General features: G+C 41.4%; 1 protein-coding gene across 8 annotated transcripts in view; it reads left to right on the top strand.

Moving 5' to 3' along the window:
* The window catches only part of QKI (QKI, KH domain containing RNA binding), a 160,995-nt gene extending 150,450 nt beyond the window's left edge, over positions 1-10,545 (top strand). For 7 of the 8 annotated variants that reach the window (XM_082757508.1, XM_082757510.1, XM_082757514.1 and 4 more), the window contains 2 exons: positions 12-8,426; positions 9,239-10,545. In XM_082757508.1, the coding sequence (XP_082613634.1) occupies positions 12-28 (17 nt within the window). In that variant the 3' untranslated portion in view covers positions 29-8,426; positions 9,239-10,545. The remainder of the gene's footprint in view (positions 1-11; positions 8,427-9,238) is intronic. The other variant, XM_082757509.1, reaches the window with a different exon arrangement.
* The last annotated feature ends 10,705 nt before the right edge of the window (positions 10,546-21,250 follow it).

Here is a 21,250-nt window from a genome sequence, read left to right as displayed (position 1 = left end):
TAACCACCCAGCCGCCACCGGCAACTAACCTATGACCTTCTGACCTCTGAACTCTTCACCCAATGATGACCTGACCATGCCTGCCTGCTGATCAGTTAACTGGTAATCGCCTTTGCTTGCCTGTCTTCAGTGCAGCGAGCTGGGGCACTTGTCCGTTCGTCTTACCATCTAACAAAACAGACAAAGAAATTGTTGTCCTCCAACTCCGCTTTTTTGTGTTCTCCTGTCTGGGTGAAAGTGGTTCTAGAACCTGCACTGAATAGTAGTAAAGCAATAAGGTCCAATTCATCCCTCCGCACTGATCATCCTCTAGCGTCCCGCCCCAAGCGAACGGTAAGGAGGCCTCGCGCGAGATGGAGACAGATGTCCCTTAACTACCGATGACAGAGGCAGTTACTGTGAGAGACTTCTAGGAATATTTTTCTTCTCAAAAAAGAAGTCCGAGCTCTCTCTGAATGTACTGTGTGATGATGCATCATGCATGAACCTTTGGTCAGGGATGTCATTGGTGAAGGGATTCCAAAAAGTATTCAAAATTTGACGTGCTGTTTAGTCACTACCAGTGCCCTCAAAGGGCCGAAGTTGCAGCCTTTTTTCTATTGCCTGCCAAATTGGATGTTTTAAAAGAAAGCGTGCCATGAGATACAGATCACAATGAATTTTCAGAACTATGTTAATGCAGAGAACAAAACAGCAACACTATGAAAGCGAATCCGAGTTTAAATTATTTTAACCATACTTTAATCTCCTCAGAAGATTACATGAGAACAAGGTACATGCATTATGTGTCACATTACTGGGCAAACTGTTCAAATATTTTTTTTAAACCTCCCTGTATAGAAAAAAATTCATTAAGGATGTAAAAGCCATGCTTGCCTATTTGCTGTATACATGTAACGAAATTGTAGATAAAGTGTAGTGCATTGAAACAAAATGAACAAAAAAAGTAGATACTTTTACTATACAAGGGTGCTGGTGCAGAAAAAAATATATTTTTGGAAATGTAGCATTTTATACTTTCAAGTGTTATAAAAAAAGAAAAAAAGAACAAAGAAACCCTTTATTTCATTAAATGATTTTTTCTGGTGGTTGTCAAGAAACAAAAGACCAAAAGAGCCTTTTAGTCTTTCTTTTTTATTTTTTAAGTATTGGAATAAGTCTAAAGAAAAGGAAGTGCCTTATTTTCTTCATGGTCATTTAGTCAAATGTCTTGTATAATCAGCTTCTCCCTCAGACAAGTTACTGCATGCCACTCAGTCGCCCAGTATGTGAAAAGAAGCTGTGAGGAAAGACAAATGATGAGTTGACCATATTAATTACCTGATTTTTGCCATATTAGTGTGATGTGACTTTGCCAAAAACGTGTTATGGAAACTATTTGCTAAGGTTTTGTCAATCCAGCCCATCATTTTTATTTCCACAACTCTACTTCTCAAACCAGAGCTAATACAGTACTTGTGCAATGTAAACCAAAGGGTTCTGTGTTACAGACAGTCTCATTCTAAATTAGACTATTAGCTGAGAAATGTTTGTAGAGCTGGAAGTATTTCATTTTTGTTCAGGGATGGAGATGAGTTTTCTTGATTTTTTTGGTTGGAATAAATATGCATCAGACATAGCAGACTTCAGAGTCATCCAGAAAAACTGGTGTTCTGCAGATAATGAAAGTGCTTAGCTAGTCCTCAGTTACGGTCTGAGCATGTCCCCAGTTTTGGTAAGCAGCTCCTGCAGTGTCAAACAGTATGCAAGTTACTTATTTTTAAGCTTCTCTTTGATTAATGTTAGATCTGCCTACCGGCTTTCCTTTGTAAGATAAGCAGGAGAAGGACATCAGTTAGTTGTTTGAAGCCCAGCTATACTGTATTTTTAACCCTCGCTTCCACATGAGATTTCTGTAGCTGGGCAATCACAGGAGTTGAAGCTGTTGAACGCACATTATTTAAGTCTAAAAACATTAAGTATTACTTTGTGTGGGGCTCAGAACTAAACTTGGCAAATATCAGGTGATAACTTTACTCCCCTTCTTGTCAACTTATTCTCCTCCTGCAAATCTTCACAGCTTCCAAATGAAAGGTCAATAGTAAGCTAAGAGGGCTTACATTTTAAGCACCTGCATGGTGACCTCATCTAACATCTTGTCTCACCTGGAAATAATTATCAGTTTATTTACTATGCAATAGACATTCATCCTTTCGTATTCAGCTAGCTTTTTGTTTATTGTGCCACTGGCTTTGTCTTCCTGTTACACATACAGTTGTGTTGATTTTACTTACAGTATATGCTGTGCCATTTTGATTTTTTTTTGGTTGGTTGGTTGAATAAACTTGCGACACTCGAACATTTGAAGAGAGATTTGCTAAAACAATACCAGTATTTGATCCAGTTTCATCTCAACTATGATAAAACCTGGACATTTTTAGATGTTTATCAAAGGTCTTTTATTGGGGATGGGGGGGAAGTGTATGAAACAGATGTGTGACATGTGAAAGTAATGTTTGCTCTGAACAAACTTCTGAAAACTTAGTTGACAAAATTTTGGATCAACTTAAAAAAAAAAAAAGCATGACTTTTGAAATCTCTGAATGCCTTGGTTCTCAGTATTATCATTCTTTAATGACTTTTTCTTTATTAAAATAAGTAGTTTTAAGACTTCTTTCTGACAGTATTATGTAATTTTTTTTAGAGTGGGTAGATGGGAGTGTCGCTTGTATGTAACCGTACAGATGACATGTATTTGTCTATTCTTTATTATCTTAGTAGTTTCATGCTATGTATGTACCATAACCAACCTATTGCCTATGAGAAACATGTAAGATAATGTATTTACAGCCATTGTTACAAGTTTATAATGTATTTTTCTATCTTGTTTTATATGTATGTTATATAACATTCAAAAGAATTTTTTTCCTGATTGAGAAAAAAAAAAAGGATACAAAACGCAAAACCCACAATTTTGATAACTGAAAAATTGCCAATTGTTTTGCAGTACTTTATTATATTGGGAGTGTTGTCTTTCTTGGGCTTTTAGTTAGCTACTGGATGAATACATTAGACATATTTGGGTTTTAGTTGGGTTTTTACATAGCTTGCATTTTAATTCTTTGGTTCTTTGCTGTTTCTATTAACCCATAGCATTATTTTAATAAATGTTATAATACCAACCTACTAACTCTGGACTATGTCTGTTTATTAACCATTACATGTTTAATTAAAGTAAACAAATAAAGACGGAAGAATGTAAAGTCTTGAGTTACTGGACTAACCCTGAAGAACGTGACCACAGATAACACAACGTGACTTGTTTTTATGTTGTTTGTCGGCTGACATTCTGCACACTACTATTAAGTTGGCTTTGGTCATCCTGGCCTTTTACCTTGGGGAATAGGTGCCAGTAGATATGGGAACAAAGTAGCATTTTTTTTTTTTTTGAGGCATTCTTCTTGTAGTCTTGCCACTTGCCTTTCAGCATCTGCATTACTAATTCCACACTTTCTTTTTCTTTCTCTAAAATAATTACTCTCAGCTCACAGCAAAAGAGCAAAGATGCCAATGTACTGGTAAATCATGGTGGTGTACAGAAACCAGTTTGATTCTTTGTTGAACCATTCAGAGGTTGCAGTTAATCTCATAGCAATTTGGGATGTGTTGGTTTTGGCACCTGTTGCATTGTGGGATATTTCCAAGCACAAAATACATCTAGATGTAATTACCATGCATTGAAATACAAAATATTCTTTTTTTCCTTGCCAAAAGTGCCTTATTTTCTTCATGCCATGCTATTTTTTATGTAATTTTTTTTGTACTTCTGCAATAGTCTATCAGTATTGCATAGCTCAGGGGAGTACAATTTCTGTAAGCCAAAGGTCAGACTGGATCATTTCGTAATGACTGCAGAAAGTACAAAAACACACCTTTCACTAAATTACCAAGCAAGAGCCATTTCAAATTCCAGGGCTGCCTTTATGTAATCTTTGTCCCTGTGGATGACTGTAGCAACACGAATGCAGGGAATTGAAATGGCGAAGATGCTGTTTTGATTGTACCTCTATGCAGATTATTTTTACAGAAACATTTCTCTCTCTTAAAACTTCTGTTGTCTGAGGCTCCTTTACGTAGCCTGGGTAGTCCACCTGGATTTGTAATCTTAAGGGGACAGTTACAGCTAATGTCAAGGGAGATCATTGATGTAGATCACTCTTCAGATACCAGCAGTTTTTGTGAAACCCCTTTTTTTTTTTTATGTAGATAGTAAAAAAAATCAGACAATGAGGCAATGAGGCTTTGCATTTGTTCAGAACCTTTAATTTATGATGTTTCAACTACACATCTTGAAACCTATGTGATAGAAAACTTAAAAAGTTCTTATATGTAATAATTAAAATAGAATGTATCTATTTTATGGAGGAAAAATAGGTTAGCTATGATGAAGACATTTGTGTTAGAATAGTGTGTACTTTTTAGCTTGTTTTACAAAAGTGTTTAGGTACAGCTAGAATATCAATGCATTTAGAATAGTTTCACTTGTACAGAAATATAAACAGATTGTGAATATAGTGTTATCCTAAAAGTCAGTCACAGTTAGATGGTGGGGAAAAAAAAAAAAAAAAAAAGGTAATATCAAGACCTTTTGATTAGGTAATGGCACAGGTGTCATTTCAGATCCGGTAGTTTATATTATTAAAATATTTCATCAGAGGCACACATTTAAACTCTGAAGTATTCTCTGGTGTAAGTGAAACTATTCAAATATGGCAAACTAATAACGTTTTATATTGAAAAATAGTTCTACTCCTAAAACTACTACTTTTCTGCAATGTTTTTAGCGTTTTCTATTTTTATTAGATATGAACTACTGTCATACATTGTTCACAGTGCATTTTCATCTCATTCTGTAGAGAAAATTGCCTTAAATTTTGAAGTACTTTAAAGTTGAAGGAAAGGGAAAAAAATCAAAATTTTATGCTAATTGCCGTTGACCACCAAATGCATTTCTCAGTTTACCTAAGTGCCTGTCTGAAAATTTAACTATTTTATACTTTGCCTGCTTAGAGGAAAGACGCAGGCTATTTTTATAACCGAATTTGAAGATGGTTTCAATATTGCTACATCACTGGAGTTAGGTTGTTTTTTTCCTTTGTTTCTATTCTGGGGTTAAACTGTCTTTACATTTGAAAGATCATACATTCAAGTTAAGTAGAGAGTTGCTGGTCCATCAAATAAAGTGGATTAATCTTAGGATAAACCTTTTTTTTTTTTTTTTTTTTTTTTAAGTAGCTCAGAATGTAAACAAAAACACCACAGAACCTTTTAAAATGAAATCTCAGCAATGCTATTGATTTCTTAAGTGAACTGTTGAACTAAATTACAACAAATTTTACTTATCCAATATTTTTTTCCTGTGATACCAATCTAGAAAATACTTCATAAAGAGTCTTCAGGGATATCTTTCAAAGATTTTTAATGAACATATGCTCAGTGTATACTGATGATTTTGGTATTTTATTTGAACAGATCTTTAAAAAGCATGTAAAAAAATAAATCTGCACATAACAGTTTATTCCAAGATGGACTCTCTGAGGGGGACCACTAAAAAGTTTTCTGCCCTGATAATGCAGGGAAGCATTGAAGCGTGTTGCTGCCCATTAGGATATCACTGTAACTTGGGAGAAACATACTCACGAGTATATGAAATTTAATTCTTTGTATCTGGGTAACAATCGCAGTCATCATAAATAGCATGTTGTACAGAATGAAATCTGAATAACACATTCCTAGGGAAAGTACAGAATTGTTACTGGAAATTGTTTTTAATATACTTGATATATTTTTCTAAAACCCTATTAATGGAATACTGTTCTAATAACACAAGCCATAACATTAACACATGGTGATCAATGTTGAATCAAACTGGTTAACAAAAGTACGGTGCTCTTCCTTCTATGTGCCTGCGCACTAATTGCAGGTGGTATGGTTCTGCATAGGAGCGGGAGGGAGGTGCAGCGGGGGGGTCCTTGCAGTGTCCATTTCTCGATGCCAGCAGTCCGGATGTCCGTCTCTGACAACGGGCTAACTGGGAGGAATCTCGACTCCCGAGGCAAAGATTAGCTGAGATCTGAAACTCTTCAAATAATTAATTTAAAAAGAAATACATATATACATATATGCTTCTACTTGTATTATGGCAGTTTGTGTGAAACATTTAAGGTTTTGTTTGTGCAAAATAATGTATTCTGAGGGGAAAAAACATGGACATTGCCAAAACACATGTAAATAAAACACCAATTATGACTGTACATTATGTGCAATAAAATAACTGGAAAAAAGTGCATGTACTTTATCCTCAAAAGCAAATTGACAGCTCTCAAAGCTGTAGCTATAGTATTATTTTCTGAAAAAGTTAAATTTTATTCTGTATCTAAACAACAGAATAAAGAATGTACATTTTTCACACTTCAATTTTCATTAATGCTTTTAGCACTGTTATGAGAGGTGTTATTTGTTGAAGAGACAAATTTTCATGATCATCTGATTAACAGGATTTTTTTGTTGTTGTTTTGTTTTGCTTTACATTTGCTTAATGGATATGCTGTGTTGTCTGTAACTAAATGAAGGAAGTATGCATTACTTACTATAAACACACAATACACATTTGCATGATAGATTTATGGATGCATCAATTTTATTCATTTCTTGGAGATGACCAAGTGATGATGATGATGTTATAGTTCTGTAAGCATCTCTGTAGCAAGTGTTAGAGCTAATAAGGAAGAGAAGAAGTAGTTTGTACTAAAGCTTTTTAGTTTATTCTGGTTACTATAGAAAATGACAATAATAATTTGTCATCCCAGATAGTATGGATCTAGTGAGAAACATAACTCTGGAGCAGAAATTGTGTTTTAATATTTTCATTAATATGTATGTGATTACCTCAAAATATAACCAGATGTTATTTATTTACCAAAGCTATTTGCTTAAAAAAATAATAATCCTCCTACCTTACTCTGTTTATTTTGTGTGTTCTAGAAGTATGCATACAATAGGTAAAGCTAAATGTGACATCTGTAGGAGTCTGGTAGAATTAGGGCAGGGGAGGCTAAATACTAACATTTGGGTACAAGTCCTGTCCCACACTGTTCCAGGAGGGATGAAAAATTTGTCAAAATTAGCATTCAAAGATTTCTTCCATCATGAGTCTCAACATACTGGTGGCATACAATTGGATCTGAACTAGCTTTAATCCCGGTAGTTCACTGCAGTAAGAGCATGAGGTGTGTGCTGCTCGAGGAGGTAAAGCATCCCTCGATGTCCTTGCTGTTACTCTGGATACACACCCAAGTTTGCCTGTACTCTGCAGTCCTGGTTTACTGAAGTGTGGGCATGCCTTCACTTTCTGTGCTGCCTTTGGCTATCTAGCACACACACTGTGCAAACCCATCCGTACTCCATCCAGATCCATAGAAAACAGAATTACGGTGATATTCCTTGTCTCTTGCACCGTGAGAATTTAGTCAGTAGTACCTATCTATGACCATATTTGTGCTAGCAATTGCATTTATTGGTCTATGAATTTGCGTCAGATGTGGAATTTAATGGCTGGAGTACTTCTACCACCAGACTTTACCATTCATATACCAGTGTTGTCTGCTTAGGTGTTTTGGTATGTTTGTGGCTGATGGCCTAACTCCGCTATATTTTTCTTTAATGTTTTTACTATAGCTACTGTAGTTTCATTGAGAAAATACAAACTTAATGACTGGCAGTGTCAAAATACCGAGTGTGTTTTATTGCTGAAGAGTATAACACGCAGTGTCTGAAATGATGCCTTTCATTTTGCCATTCAGGTCTACCAGTAAAAGTAGTAATATCAACTAATTGTTTTCCTAGTATCTCTAACAAGTTTGCAGTCGAAAACTAGGCAACTGACAGCTAGTTCATGTTGAGTTTCTCTCTCCTAAAAATTAACCATGATAAAACGGTAATTCCCCAAATGATACCTTTTAAAGTCTTTGTTATAAAATAGTATGGTAGTACACTAGCTTTTTTGTGTTTCTGCCACTCCATTTTTAGTGTTTCTATCCAGCAGCAAGCAAGGTTGACTCCTTTGAATAGTAAACTGAATAAACTCAGAGGCGAGGTTCAAGAAAAGATACCAATGGCATATCTCTCAATGTTGCATCATTTCAGCAGCTCATCAGTAAATTAAATTAAATTTTTCTAAACGAAATGCCAATTAAATTAATAAAAATAAATTTTATATATTTGTCAATCACTTATGAAGACAAAAGGCTAAGCAGAGAAGGGTCTTGTTATTGGGACCTTTTCTGAGTGAATTCTGTTGACTTTCAGTACAATGAGTGTGGTCTTTCTTAAACAGGTGGTACCTCTACTACCTGAAACTAAGAAGGTCCCAGGTCCTCTTGCCATAGGTCAGTCAATGAAGCAATTGATTTGACTTGGTGATACTTGTGATTTGCTTTCATAGTCTTTTGAAGATCAGTCTCTGCTTTGTAGGGCAGTGTTTTAAAGGAGTATTTTTTAAATTGAAGCTAATACAGTAAAAAGGCAGGTCAAGTAAGCAAAACTATTATGGGAAATGTGTTGCTGTGTAATAAAGGTACTAGTGTAGCTATTTTGGAGTCTCAAAGTAATTGCATGCAGTAGAAATGCACAATTTAATACTAGTGTAATATTTATCTTACTAGTTATGTGCACTTTTTGAGCTATGATTTCCAGGATCTCTTGCTGGATAATTTGTAGCAATGGACAAGGTAGTTTTCATGTGACTGAGACTGTACCTTGTACAGTTCCGATTGTGAAATGAGAAGATACTGCAAATCAGTTATAAATATGCCTCTTCCTCGAGCACAGACTTTTTTAAAGGAATGTTTTAAGGCCTTGGCCTCAGACATTGAGTAGTAATACATGGTAAAATTGGGGCACAGGGAACATAGTTTCTTTGTTAGCCTACCTGTTAATCTCCAAAAGTATAAACATTTTACCAATTCTGAGATATTATTATATGTTAATTAGTATGGCAAAATCCATGTCTTATTTTTAACATGATTGCAGTCTGAAGACTTTCACATGCATAATACTCTAGTACATCTCTGGATCATTTGATAGAGTGGATCCAGTACTACAAGGCAAAGGAGGCCACAGGGCCATTACTTGCATGCTCTTGGATGATGTTTCCCATATAACCTTAGTGATGAGACCATTTTGATTCTTTCCCTGAAAGGCAATGAATGAAGCAGATCTTCTGTGGAATTCAGCTTTGTTTCTGAGAGAAAATAGGAAATGTATACCTATGTGGATTGAAAGAAGATAAAGAATACAATCATGTCAGAGCTTTGAATGCTGTCCTGAACAGATTTAATAAAGTTAATTTGGACTTCGTATGAGCCAGGAGGAGAAGACAAATGTAAAGAAAAGCAGCGCTGTCAAGAAGCCCAGCCTATGTTGACAAGAAGTTCATCAGAGACTATAGATTCAAATTTTAAGTGAAGAAAATTGAAATTATCTCAGCCCTTGAAGAGTTGATTTGCCATATCTCCCTGTTATCTCTTTCTCTATTGGAAATATTTCCCTTCTTCAGCCTAATTTGAATTTCACATTATTTTCTTCTGAGGTTCTGCCCTGCCTCCCCTGTGCTGTCTTACACTTCATAGGCAAAGTTTACCTTCATTAGGATGGCCAAGTGGTATGGTTCACTTATAGAAAGACTGCAACCAAGACTTCAGGTCTAAATCAGAATTTGCAAAATGTGACACTTTTTAGAAAGCCTTTTTCAATATGCATGACTCAGTCCAAGCAGAAGGAAGAGGAATGTCTCAGTGACAAGGACACAAATCGAACACTTGGAACACCTGGGTTTGAGATGTTTCTTCCATCACTTGTGATTTGTGCAACTTTGGGCAGGAGCCTCGCAGCCACATCCAGTAAAACATAGTCGCCTGGAACAGGAATTAAGCATTGTCCAGATATTAAAGTAGGGCAAGTGTGATTACCTAGGTTTTCAATAGCAAAGTCATGTCATGTTATTCCATAAGAGAAAGCACAATCACCTTACCTTATTTTGTCCAAGTTAACAGCAGTGGAAAGAAAATTGGTGGTACATGCAGACAACGTGTTTGTTCGAGAGCAGAGCAGGACATGCTAGTCAATAAGTCCCAGTCACTCAGCACACCCACAGTCACCCCTTCAATGGCTGAGCTGCTTGGGTATGTCCCTGGTCACGCTACACAGGTAGAGCACCTGTGGGCCTTGCTCAGCTTCACTCTTGAACTCCCCTCCCAGCTCTCCATGCAGAAGCTCAGCGCTGTTTCACCCATGTGCCTTTGTGACTCCTGTTCTGAACCTGTGTACCTCAGCTCCCTGTCTGTGAAATGAGGTTGGTAGGAACACCCTAGCACCAGCAGATGTGGGTAACTGCATTCAAGACTGAAATGCTCAGGCAGAACAGAGCCGAGCGCTCTTGCACGGTATCCGAGTGTCTTACGATCTTGAATGTACTTAAAAATAAAGGATGTAAGCAAAACAAAATAACTTTGACTTCTTACTTAGTCAGGCCCACAGAATAAAAACTTCACACAATCTTCTCAACCAGCCGAGTCGTGCTCTCAGACCAAATCAGCTTGGTGGGTATCAGCAGCACCAGAGATGGCCGTCGCTTGCTTTGGCTTGATTCGTGTTCATTGCTTTCTCCGTGCTGCAGGCTCTGTGGATGGACTGAGCTGCGCTACAGGTTCCCACTGCCGGTGTGGTTGAGGAGAGCCGAAAGGACACAGGTGCAGCTACAGGCACCAGCAGCATTTCTTTGTCTCTTAGCCAGTGGAATGTAAAAGTGGGGATAGCCGCTGTGCTTGTGAGGGCCTGCAGAGTAGGCAAAGCTGGATTGCATTGGTGGGCGTTGAAATTTGCTGGTATGATGTGGGAGATGAGACAGATGTGATAATAGTACAAGAGTATCTAATGCATCACATTTTACCTGTTGGATTGGTACTGTCATCTGATGGCAAAATACCAAGATTGCTTAAATTCTCTGCTGCTTTTCAGGAAAATGCGTGGCTGCCCCAAGTTTTTGTAGGTGTTCACAGAGTGTGCTGAAGACTCTAGCATGTGGGTACTCTCAGTGATGTTTGTGCGCTCAGGTTGCACTGTTTTGAGCTTTTGACTAACTAGAGGTATCCCAATACAGTTACAGCACAGTGATGGTTTAATACATGATGCCCTTTACAAATACAGATCTATTAAAATACACGCTAAACTCAAGGGGCTGGAAAGGATGCAGTCTGGCAGCGTTCTGCATTCCTGTTCAACGAAGGTGCGCATGTGTTACTGGATGTAGGAGAAGGTACTTGTGAAATACAACATCTCCATTTGAGATGTGATGTTAAATATCAGGTAACTCTTAAAAAATCCTTGTCTGTGTCCTGGATGCTGCATTTTACTTTGTTAGGATCGCTCATCCTTGGTTGTGTTTGGAAAAAAAAGTCAGCATAAAAACACCAGGCTTCTTATGCAATCACCTGAGGTTCTGGCTGTTCAGTTCTCAGACTACTGTATGATTTTTGAAACTGAAGTGCCTTAAATTGTAAGAACAACAATGCTTGTAGCCTCAGGCTTATAGCTGTGAACAGCTAGATTTGGGATGCCAATTTTGCAGTGAAAGAAATTTTGCCTTTAAAATAAAAAGGTAAATGCTGTTTGTGAGAACCAAGACTTTGGATTTCTCAAGCAAGAGCTCTCGTTAGCAGATGATCGGTATAAAGTAAAATCAAAATCATCTAAGCAGTCATGCCACTAGTCCCAACAAAGCCCAATATTAGCTGATTTATCCTTGGTCATGCTCAACCACAAGTCAGCTGGCAACCAAATGCTTTCTGTTGGCCAGCCCCAGTACAGTGGAAGGTGAGAAGCGGGGATTTAGTTCCTCAGTTGTCTTTCAAGATTTTATCTTGTTGAAGTAAACACCTGTGTTATGTTAGTTGTCATGTACATCACAGTGATAATAAATCATAGTAATGAAGTAGGAATTTATCCTACTCTAGATTTGTCGTCTTGATTTCCCTGTGTCAGGAAACTGAAAGAAATGGTTGCCACTCTGGCAAATGTCTGGTTTAAAACAGAAGTGAAAACGGTGAATGAAATAGTTAAACTTCTGATATTTCAGGAGAGAGGGAAGTAGTAAATAATGTTGCCTCAGAGCAATTTCACCCTTGTCATCCCTTCTCCCCTTACAGCTTGCTGTCACTAGTCACTGTGAGCCAGACTGTGCATGTCTGAGAATACTTCAGGTGGAGTCAGTGGGGCTGCTCATGTGAGTAATTTGCAATGCACGCAGACTGGGCCATCAGGACTGGCACAATTAAGTCTCATTTCAGCTTTAAATTATCTGGGAAAGGACTTACACATCTTGTCAGTAAAACACTGGGGTGCAATTCTGGTGCTGTGATTTTTTTATTATTTTTATTTTTTAGCCTTTCTACAATTCCTCCTTTTCTGTCACCTCTTTTTTCACCTCCCCCCAACACACACACACTACAAGAATTAGAGCAGCAGCAGCTCTGATGAGCAATGCGAATGTGCCTTGTCCTCCTGAGGGACCCCTCTTGGACCTCTTGGCAACATGTCTTTGGCTCCCCAAGTTCCTTCTGCACAAAGCTGCCTTGCTGCTGGCAGGTTTGGGAAGGGAGAACCCACTCGCAAAGGCAGGGAAAAAGTTACATCAGGGGCTGGCGGCAACAGGAGAGTCTGGTTGTGCCGGTGAGTCAGCCCTACCACATGCTCCCTGTGCTTATTCCAGCCACATACAAGCATGTGCAGGCAGGGAAAATTCTTAGCTTTGTTTGATTTTGTGAGAGGAGAGGACCTGCTTTGCTGCTACTGCAGGCTCGGTTTTCTCAGAATAAAATCTCATGAAGGATAATTGCTGAAACACTGGGATGAAATGCTTCTGTTTTTAATCCATGACACATCTTGCTCTTTTCACTGAGGGAAAAGTAGTAATTTATGGTTTCTTTCTTTCTTTCTTATTTTTTTTTCTTCTTTCTTTTCCAGGTTTAATTACCAGCTTTGATGTGCCTATAATGGGCAGCAAATACAAAGTCTTCTGCCTGTACTGCTACCTATACACTTGCATATAAATAGCACTTTTGTTTCATGGGTTGGGATAATGGCTGAAGAGATGTACCAGTAGCGCAGCACCTCCTCCTTTGTATCGGGACTAATATGCCTGCAGTCAAAAAAATACCTCATATGCTTTGGCTTTAGGCTGAAGCTCACCCAGTGAGGTGTAGCATGGGGCAGAGCCCCACATCAACCCCTGCTGAGCCCTCAGCCAGGGCTCCCAGGTTGCCCTCAGAGAGGTACAAGAACCAGGAGGCTTTTGCATTCCGCCCATGGGTAGAGGCACATAAATAATGCCTTTATGACTCAGGTATGTCTTGAAATATGCAACCTGACGGCAGACAATCCTCCTTTATTGTGCAGATACTTGTTCTGAGCGACATGGCTGCTAAGTCATGAAATATTAATGGCCATGCAAATCTTCTCTTCTGTATCACAAGCTTTTCTGTGTTCCTGACCTCTGACTTCCTTTAATCATCTCCTGGGTGTGTGGTCTGTTACTATTCTGAGATATCTTGTGAACAGGGGCAGAGTAATTACTTGATCCCTGCCTGCTGCAAGATTCTTTTTGAAAAGAAAGTGGATAACTTAAGAGAAACACGTCATCCTTGCATTGAAATCAATCCCACCTGCTTGCTTCACGAGGTTTCTCTTTTGGTGGCCCGAATGCAGATCTGCTGTGTTTGGTGTTATTCTTATGACTTGAAAAACAGCATTCTTGGATCTCTTAAGTCATCAACTGCTCCTCCATAGATTAAGTACAATTTCTGATCAGACGTTTTCTCCTCTTCTCTGCCTCTCCTACTTGTTTTGCTTAAGCCATTCTTTTAAACAAGATACACTTCCAACCACCAGAGGTTTTGTCGTGGTTTGTTGCAGGCAGGCCCAAAGGTCTTCCAACTGGCAGCTGCAATGCCCATGACTTCTAGGGTTATCTTGCCCTTCTCCCTAATGATTAGAGGCTGAATTAATGCTTGAAACATGAAGTTTTTTTAAGAACTGTAGCATGTATTTTTGGCAGAAATGTCCTTTCCTTTCTCTACCTATTCTCTAACATCCAAAATACTAAAGATAATGATGTTTCCATTGTGTGGAAACATGCAAATGCTTCCTAGCTCCCTGCCAGACATAGGAGAGGTTGGTGGTGTGGTGCCGTGATGGTCTGACAACCAAAGGAGCAGCTGCTGTACGAGCAATGCGGCTGGAGAGAGGGAAGCAATCATGAAAGTGTTTGCCATATGGGAGCTATTTTAGTAAGTCAGTGTGGTGAAAGTATAGTCATGAGTAGGTATTTTTAAGAGAGTTTGTAGTGACTGCCAAGAACATAGAGAGGCACAAGGACAATAGTGACCGTACAGTTTAATACGAGTTTATTGAATATTGATCTGCCAGTGGGTTCTGATTTCTGGAGCAATTTTGCCCAAGTGCAGAAGTCAGCACTGCAGTGCCCAAACCAGTGCCTTTTAAAGTGACAGTTCCATATAGACTTGAGAGGTGGAGGAGACGAGAGAAGGTTAAAGCACGTATTATTAAAGCAGAGAAAGAGGCACTAGAGAAATCCAAGTGCCCTCTTTGTAATATTTGGAGCAGAGCAGAACATTTCTCAGCCTCTGCCACCCAGTTGTCATTCAGCACGTACCATTTCTGAGAGCTGGGTGTCAACATGTGAGGAATCCACACCCCGAATTTTAAAGGTACAAAGGTATCTACAAAGAGAGCGGAAAAGCCAGTACATCTCTCCTGGCCCTCCTGCAGCCTGTGGTATCTCACAGAGTCTCACATTGTGGTGTCTCACCACGTAGGATGACTTGTACGTGTCCTAACAGTGGTAATGAGTCCACCTGCAGGTGCAGCCCTTCCTTAGCTTGCAAAGATGACAATTGCCAACTCTGGTGTTGGAAAAAGCTGAGCTCTGATCTGCTGGAAAAAAAAAACAGTGAGTAATCCTCATCTACCTGGTTTTGTAACCCAGCTGTGAGTCAGCCTAAAGAGCAACACCAAAAGCATTGACCTCCCCGTCTCCTGCTTTCTTCACTTGAGACTCCAAGTCAACCTGCGGCCTTGGTGTGCCTCAGTGCCACAGTGTAGGCAGAGGAGACGCTGGGACAGTACTTTTAAAGCAAGTCTTGCTAATGGAATAAACACTTTTGCAGTATGTACGAACCCACAAACACGCAGTGCAAGTACTTAGGAAGTTCCCCATGATTTCTCTTTTGCATACTTGGTGTTTTCCTCCAAAGCTGCAGAATTGTTTTTTATTTGCATAACCCTCTCTTGCCCTACCTACCCCTCACCACCAGGACTTCAGCTGCAGGTCCCTCTCTCTCTTCCTCCTGTGCACACAGGCCTGGCTGGGCTGCTACGTGGCAACCAGGCAGAGGGCATGGACATCCTGCAGGGAAACCCATGGCCTTGCATTCTTCTGGGTGGCATGAGGCAGGGCAGCCCTCCCTGTGCCCGGGCTGCAAGGTGGGACAGCGCTCATCCCACCACCTCACAGGCCGTGTGCCACCCTCCCACTCCCTTCAGTGCGATGTCCTGCACATCGTGGCCTGGCTTTATGCTCCACCTGTGGTACCTGCATGTCGGGGTTACGAATGTGGTTTGCCTCTGGTCTGAATGCAGGACATGAGCTGGGCTGGCTGCTTGTGGAAAGCTGCACTGCTGTGTGCTGCCAGCTGCTTCCTCTGCATGCGCGGCACTCTACCCAAAGAGAAAGCACTTTGATTTGGACGTGAAGAGGATGAAAGTGAAGGCTAATAATGGAAGTTTATAAATGCCAGTGACATCTAGCACCTCGTGTCTTTCTTGCCATCCTTCATTTACTCTCCTTGCTCGCCTTCTTTCTCTTTTAATTCTCTGCTGTTTCCCCCTGTAAGCATAATGCTGCTGAGTAGCTGGGAAAGCAGAGTTTGATCCATTTACATGCCTACAGTTATAGCACAGGCTGCTCTTCTAACCCTGCAAGTGAAATGATCCATGAGGCATCCACAGCCAGCTGTGCTTTCATCCACTATGGGCTGTATTGAAAATAGTTTCAGGTGTTAGGAACTTTGGGCTCTTACAGCTCACAGCTATTAAAAATACACACAGAAACTCTCTTATAGTTAAAAGCTTTCAAAAGAGACCCATAATGGGTGGAGAGCCTGACCCTAGTACTGGTCTGGGCTTGTTGGCTAACTTTCCTCCCTTGTCAGCTGCAGCACACGGGCAGCTCTCACGGCAGCTCATCCTAGGTCAGGTAAATAATCTAAAACAAATGGGAGGAACCATTCTCCCTTCTTTGTTACCTGCCCAAGCTCCCTGTGTAGTTAGGCTGGACACAAGGCCTTGAGCCAGCGAAGTCTATGTGAGATGAAGGTGACTCACACTGGACCTTGCGCAAAGCCGTGTCAGGCATGGTACACAACGAGGTCCTAGATCTGTCCCATAGCCTTGAAACAAGAGCATCCCTCCTCAGCTGTCTCAGAAACTCCTCTGCCCCTCCTGACTCTGCTTTAATGAGCAGAAGTCTGGAAGATAAACAACTGTGTGAACTGATAAACAGCAAAGCTAGCTGGTTTCCACTGAAACCTTATGTGTTTGTAAGGCTGACCACCCCTGATACTCACTGCCTTTCAGGGCCTGTGGGTTTCCTATCTCACGAGAACAGGGGGAACTGCCCTGCCCCAAAATCCTCATGAAAAAGCATGTGCTCAGAGGTAGCAGGAGGCAAAACAGAGCAAGTTGTGCAGCTGAACTCGTATTAGTGGAATCATTTCAAGCAGTCAGTACATTCCTTATAATTTATTATTAACAGTCTGAGAGGGAGAAAAATAACTCGTTAAACAATCAGCAAGGCATTCATAAGACATTATTGTGATCAAGTCTCAGGGAAACACATGAGGCTTCACAAATATATTAAGTTTTATCTACCCAGTTAAGTCATTTTACATAGGAAAATGAAACTTAATCCAACCAATCTGTCTCTGTAGCTGCTGCTCAAGGGAAACGAATTCAGATCCACCATAATCTGAGTAATAGGTTCAACACCAGCTCCCTCTTATCAAAGGGAAAAGAGCAGTTTCATCTCGCAGTTTCATCTCACAGTTTCTGCAGGCTGCCCCATGCTTATCTACTCCCTGGTGGCCACACATCAGTGCAGAGCAGTTCGTGGAGTCCCCTTTCCACAGGCTGCAAAGCAAAATGCCTCACCATGATACCTCTCTCCCTTCCTCCCCGCTACAGGAGCTCTGCTGGTGCTTGCTTTCCCAGGTGGAGTTGCCCACACAGAGACTTGAGAAAAATGTTTGAAAAATTGGAACTTCTCCCTTAGCACAGATACCTGTATTACTCCTCTAGTCAGCAAAAAGTTAGATGCTGCTCTGTCAAACTCACCCCTTGGAAATCATCTCTCCAAAATCAAAAATCTGGTATGCTTGCCTCCTAACTGTGCTACCACATCGCAGGATGTTTTGGTGGTTTTTTTTTAGAAGCCAAAGCTCTCCAACAGCTTCACTTCTTAACCCCATACTTTGCTTTCGGAACCTCTACTGTTTGCTTGTGCTGTGCAGTGATGTTCCTGTATGGGAAATAACTTGAGAAACATCATAAAGACATTTCTGGGAGCAGTGAAACCTTCAAAGGAAAATTCTCAGGAAGCTGGAAATACAGTGGGAGGGAAAATATAATCTTTCTCTCATTTCAGATGAACTTCTGCCTTCCTTGAAATTCCTGTGAATTTCAAAGCCTTTGATGGTCACGAAACATCAGAGGAGCCTTTATGCTACGCAAAACCTATGCGAAAGAAGCGCTGCTTCTGATCCCACCAGCAGCAGCTACGCACCCCGATTCTCCTCCTTGTGTTTGTCATCCTCCCAGCTCATGCCGCCACACTGCATTTGTTTGGGTGGTCGTGGCTCTGCCTTAATGTGCTGTGTAGGGCGACACTGAAGCAAGACTCTGTGGAACTTGCCCACAGGACCTCTGGGCCACCCCAGCTGCTCCCCTGCAGGCCAGCCTCTCCTGTAGGGCCTTGCTTTCTGCTCTGAGAGGCCTTGCCTGCAGCAGAGCCTGCAGTGCCTTTATCCCAGCACCTCTGACCAGGTCCACATCACAGCAAGGGGCTTTCCTGGGGGAGCCCTGACACCAGCAGGCACGGGTGGCAGCTCTGTATGCAGCTATGGGTCACTGTGATTACAGGCACCAAGGAGGAGGGCAGCCTGACCACCTGCATGACCTGGGGTAGCTGCTCCTTAGGATAGGAGCAGCCTGGGCACAGCTGGTGGGATGGGATGGGGAGTTTCTTCTCCACAGCAGAGCCAGCAGCAGGCTGTGCAGGGGGTGCTACCGAAATCGCAGGGGCTGCAGGGTTGGAAGATGGCCCCAGCAGGCCCCTCCTGAACGGGGCACTGCTCTGTGTAAGGGCAGATACAGTGCCACTGCTTTCTGCTTCTCACCTCCCAGCCACTTCCAGCAGCACTGGTGGGTGTCCCACCAGGAAATCCCTCCAGAATTGTTGCTGGCAGGGAACTGCATCTGAGCGACCAAAGGGAAGACCAAAGAACCAAGGGCAGACATCCCAAGGCTGGTGTTTTCCACAGGGGCGATGTGGAGAAGCAGGCCCCGGCGTGGGCACAGCCAGAGAAGTCTATGGAAGCCAACCCACACGGCATTGGGGACCTTGCTGGGAGAGGGCAGCAAGTGCCCTGGGGAGCCTTCCTTCTGCTGCAAGGAGGCTGCAGGTGAGCCACAGCCAGCAGCACAGAGAGCTGCAGGCCTGAAATAGTCCTTGTGCAATCCTTGCAGTAGCACTGTCAGTGGAGACTTACCTCATCGCTTACAAATGTGGGCTTATTTGTGTTTGACTCTCCCATCTGACTGGTTCACATCCAGGCGTATCTGACCCATGGTGTCTGAGAGCGTACGCTCTCGTCCTTCACCACAGCCGTTGCCTCCCATTCCCCAGGCTTCCCATCCTGCTTTATTTTCAGCTGCCCCTCCTGATGCTGCTTTGCACCCTGTTGCCTCCTAGGAGCTAGTGTGCCTTCAGCCTTGCTCTGGCATGCTTACTGCCTGGATATATAGATTTTCTTTTCAGTGGGTAGCTGTATTTTCCTCAAACAAGCTGAAGAAGCATCAGACTGTGTTTGGAGTGATGCAGCATGTTCCACAGAGAGCAAAGCTCACTCCTTTCTGCTGGAGTGGTGTTGAGAAGGGAATTCCTCTTGATGTGGATAGAGAGTAGTTTCTGAACATGTGATTGGCACAAAGTGTACTGACTGACTTTCTGCAGGGTTGAGCTGAACTATGCAGCAGGGCAAGTTGAACCCCATTTTTTTTTAAGCTAACTTGGCTGAGTTGCCACCTTTGCACAAGGGTGGTTAGGGCCGGGCAGGTGTGGTGATGTGGGCAGAGATGCGAAGCACGTCAAGTGTGCTCAAAGGCCTTAATGACTCTTTGTTGGACATACCACAGAAGGATCACGTTATGAGTGGAGTTACATGGACCCAGGTCAGGGTACAAATTAGCAGCAGTGAGGCAGAAGGATGTAAAATTATGAAACAGCATTAAACAGCATTGTCCAGTTCTTCACACTGCTAATGAGACATGACTCTGTACTGCTGGTCTTCCCTGCTGAACACGAATGTAAACACAACTCCATTTGCAGATGAGGAACACACAGTATTAGCCCAAATTACTCCCACCCCTTGCACAGGCAACATGCAGTGGTTTTTGCCTTAACGGGGTTTGAAATGTGATGCACTGGTCTTAACTCAGAAGACAGAAACAGTGCAGCCGCCTAATATTGGTGCAGGGACAGCAGCAGAGTTACCTTCATGTCATACTGCTTGTTACTGAAAATTGTACTAAATAAGATTTTTTTTAAAGAATGCAATCTAAGTATTCAGTATCTGAGGCAAGCGTGGTGAGGAGAGAGGAAGGGAAATTATGCTGAGATCCAGAAGTGTGACAGGGTGACTTGGAAGACAAATCCTCCAGAAGAAATCAAGTAATTCAGAAAAGCTTTATTGTAAGTGAAGAAATGAAGATCCGTACATTCACCAGAAAGGCTCCAAGTGGTCTGGTCTGAATGTAAAGCAGAGGATGCATTTGCAGCACTAAGCAGCAAGGCAAGGAGGAAAAAACCAACATAATAAAGTGGCAAAATTCAATACCCTGTTTAAGCCCATCTTCTATCTGTTTCAGAAAAGAGGAATCCAAGTAAAGTAAAGTAAAGCTAAGTAAAGCTAAGAGAAAGGAAAAATAACTACAGAAGGTAAAATGTCGGTCACCTCCCCTCTTTGAATTTTGCAAGACCTAACAGTTGAAGAGGTAAGAGTAGATAACCAGAAAATACGAGTCAGAGAAGCTTTTGAGAAAACCGGTGGGTCCATTGAGTGACCAGGGCAGAAAAGCAGAATCCTGGAAGGAAAGGTCTCCCTGGAGAGTGATGAATGAAGCTAAATGATCTGAGGACATTGGTCTTCACTGCAGACTAAGAGAGAGGGAGAGTTGCCATCCAAGCTGCCACCCTCAAGCAGTTAAAATTGAGGAACTGTTGTGCTTGAGGTAACCAGATCCCCCCCTGCCATGTGAATGCAGTTGGCCTCCCTACAGAAAGGTTCATTGCCTTTTCACAAAAGTCTCTCATGGTGTTTCTCATTATTTCCTGAATCGCAAGAAGAGATTTATTGTCTGGTCTGTGTGATAGTTTTTAGATGTTTTGGAATGGAGATGTAAGTAAAGCTATGTGTACTTAGTGGATCTCTACATGGAGACTTCCAGGCTTCCCACCTGCTGCGGAGCTCTGGGGCACTTCATTTGGAAGGAAAAATGAAGCCGTTCTTTTAGTCTAACGTAGTAATTTTCCTTCTTGTGACATACAAAGAAAGGAGTACAAAGAAAGGAGTTTAAAAGCAGTTGGAACTAACCTACCTTGATCCCCAGTGCAGCCGGTGGTAAATACCTCGTGAGTTCTGTGCGGTAGGGTTAAAGCACAGCTGCTGCTGAAAGCAGAGCTGGTGAAGATTGCACCCATGTTCTGCTGAGTTTAGGGGGCTTGTTCCTTCCTGGAATGAACATACATGTTTTCAAATATTTCTATGGGAAAGAGAATGGTATTGGCAAAGTCAAGTGTTTT

This window comes from Aythya marila (genome assembly GCF_965140915.1).
Source record: "Aythya marila genome assembly, chromosome: 3".
In the NCBI taxonomy this organism is placed as follows: Eukaryota; Metazoa; Chordata; class Aves; order Anseriformes; family Anatidae; genus Aythya; species Aythya marila.
The sequence above is the reverse complement of the archived record's forward strand: the minus strand, read 5'-3'. Positions and strand labels throughout refer to the sequence as shown.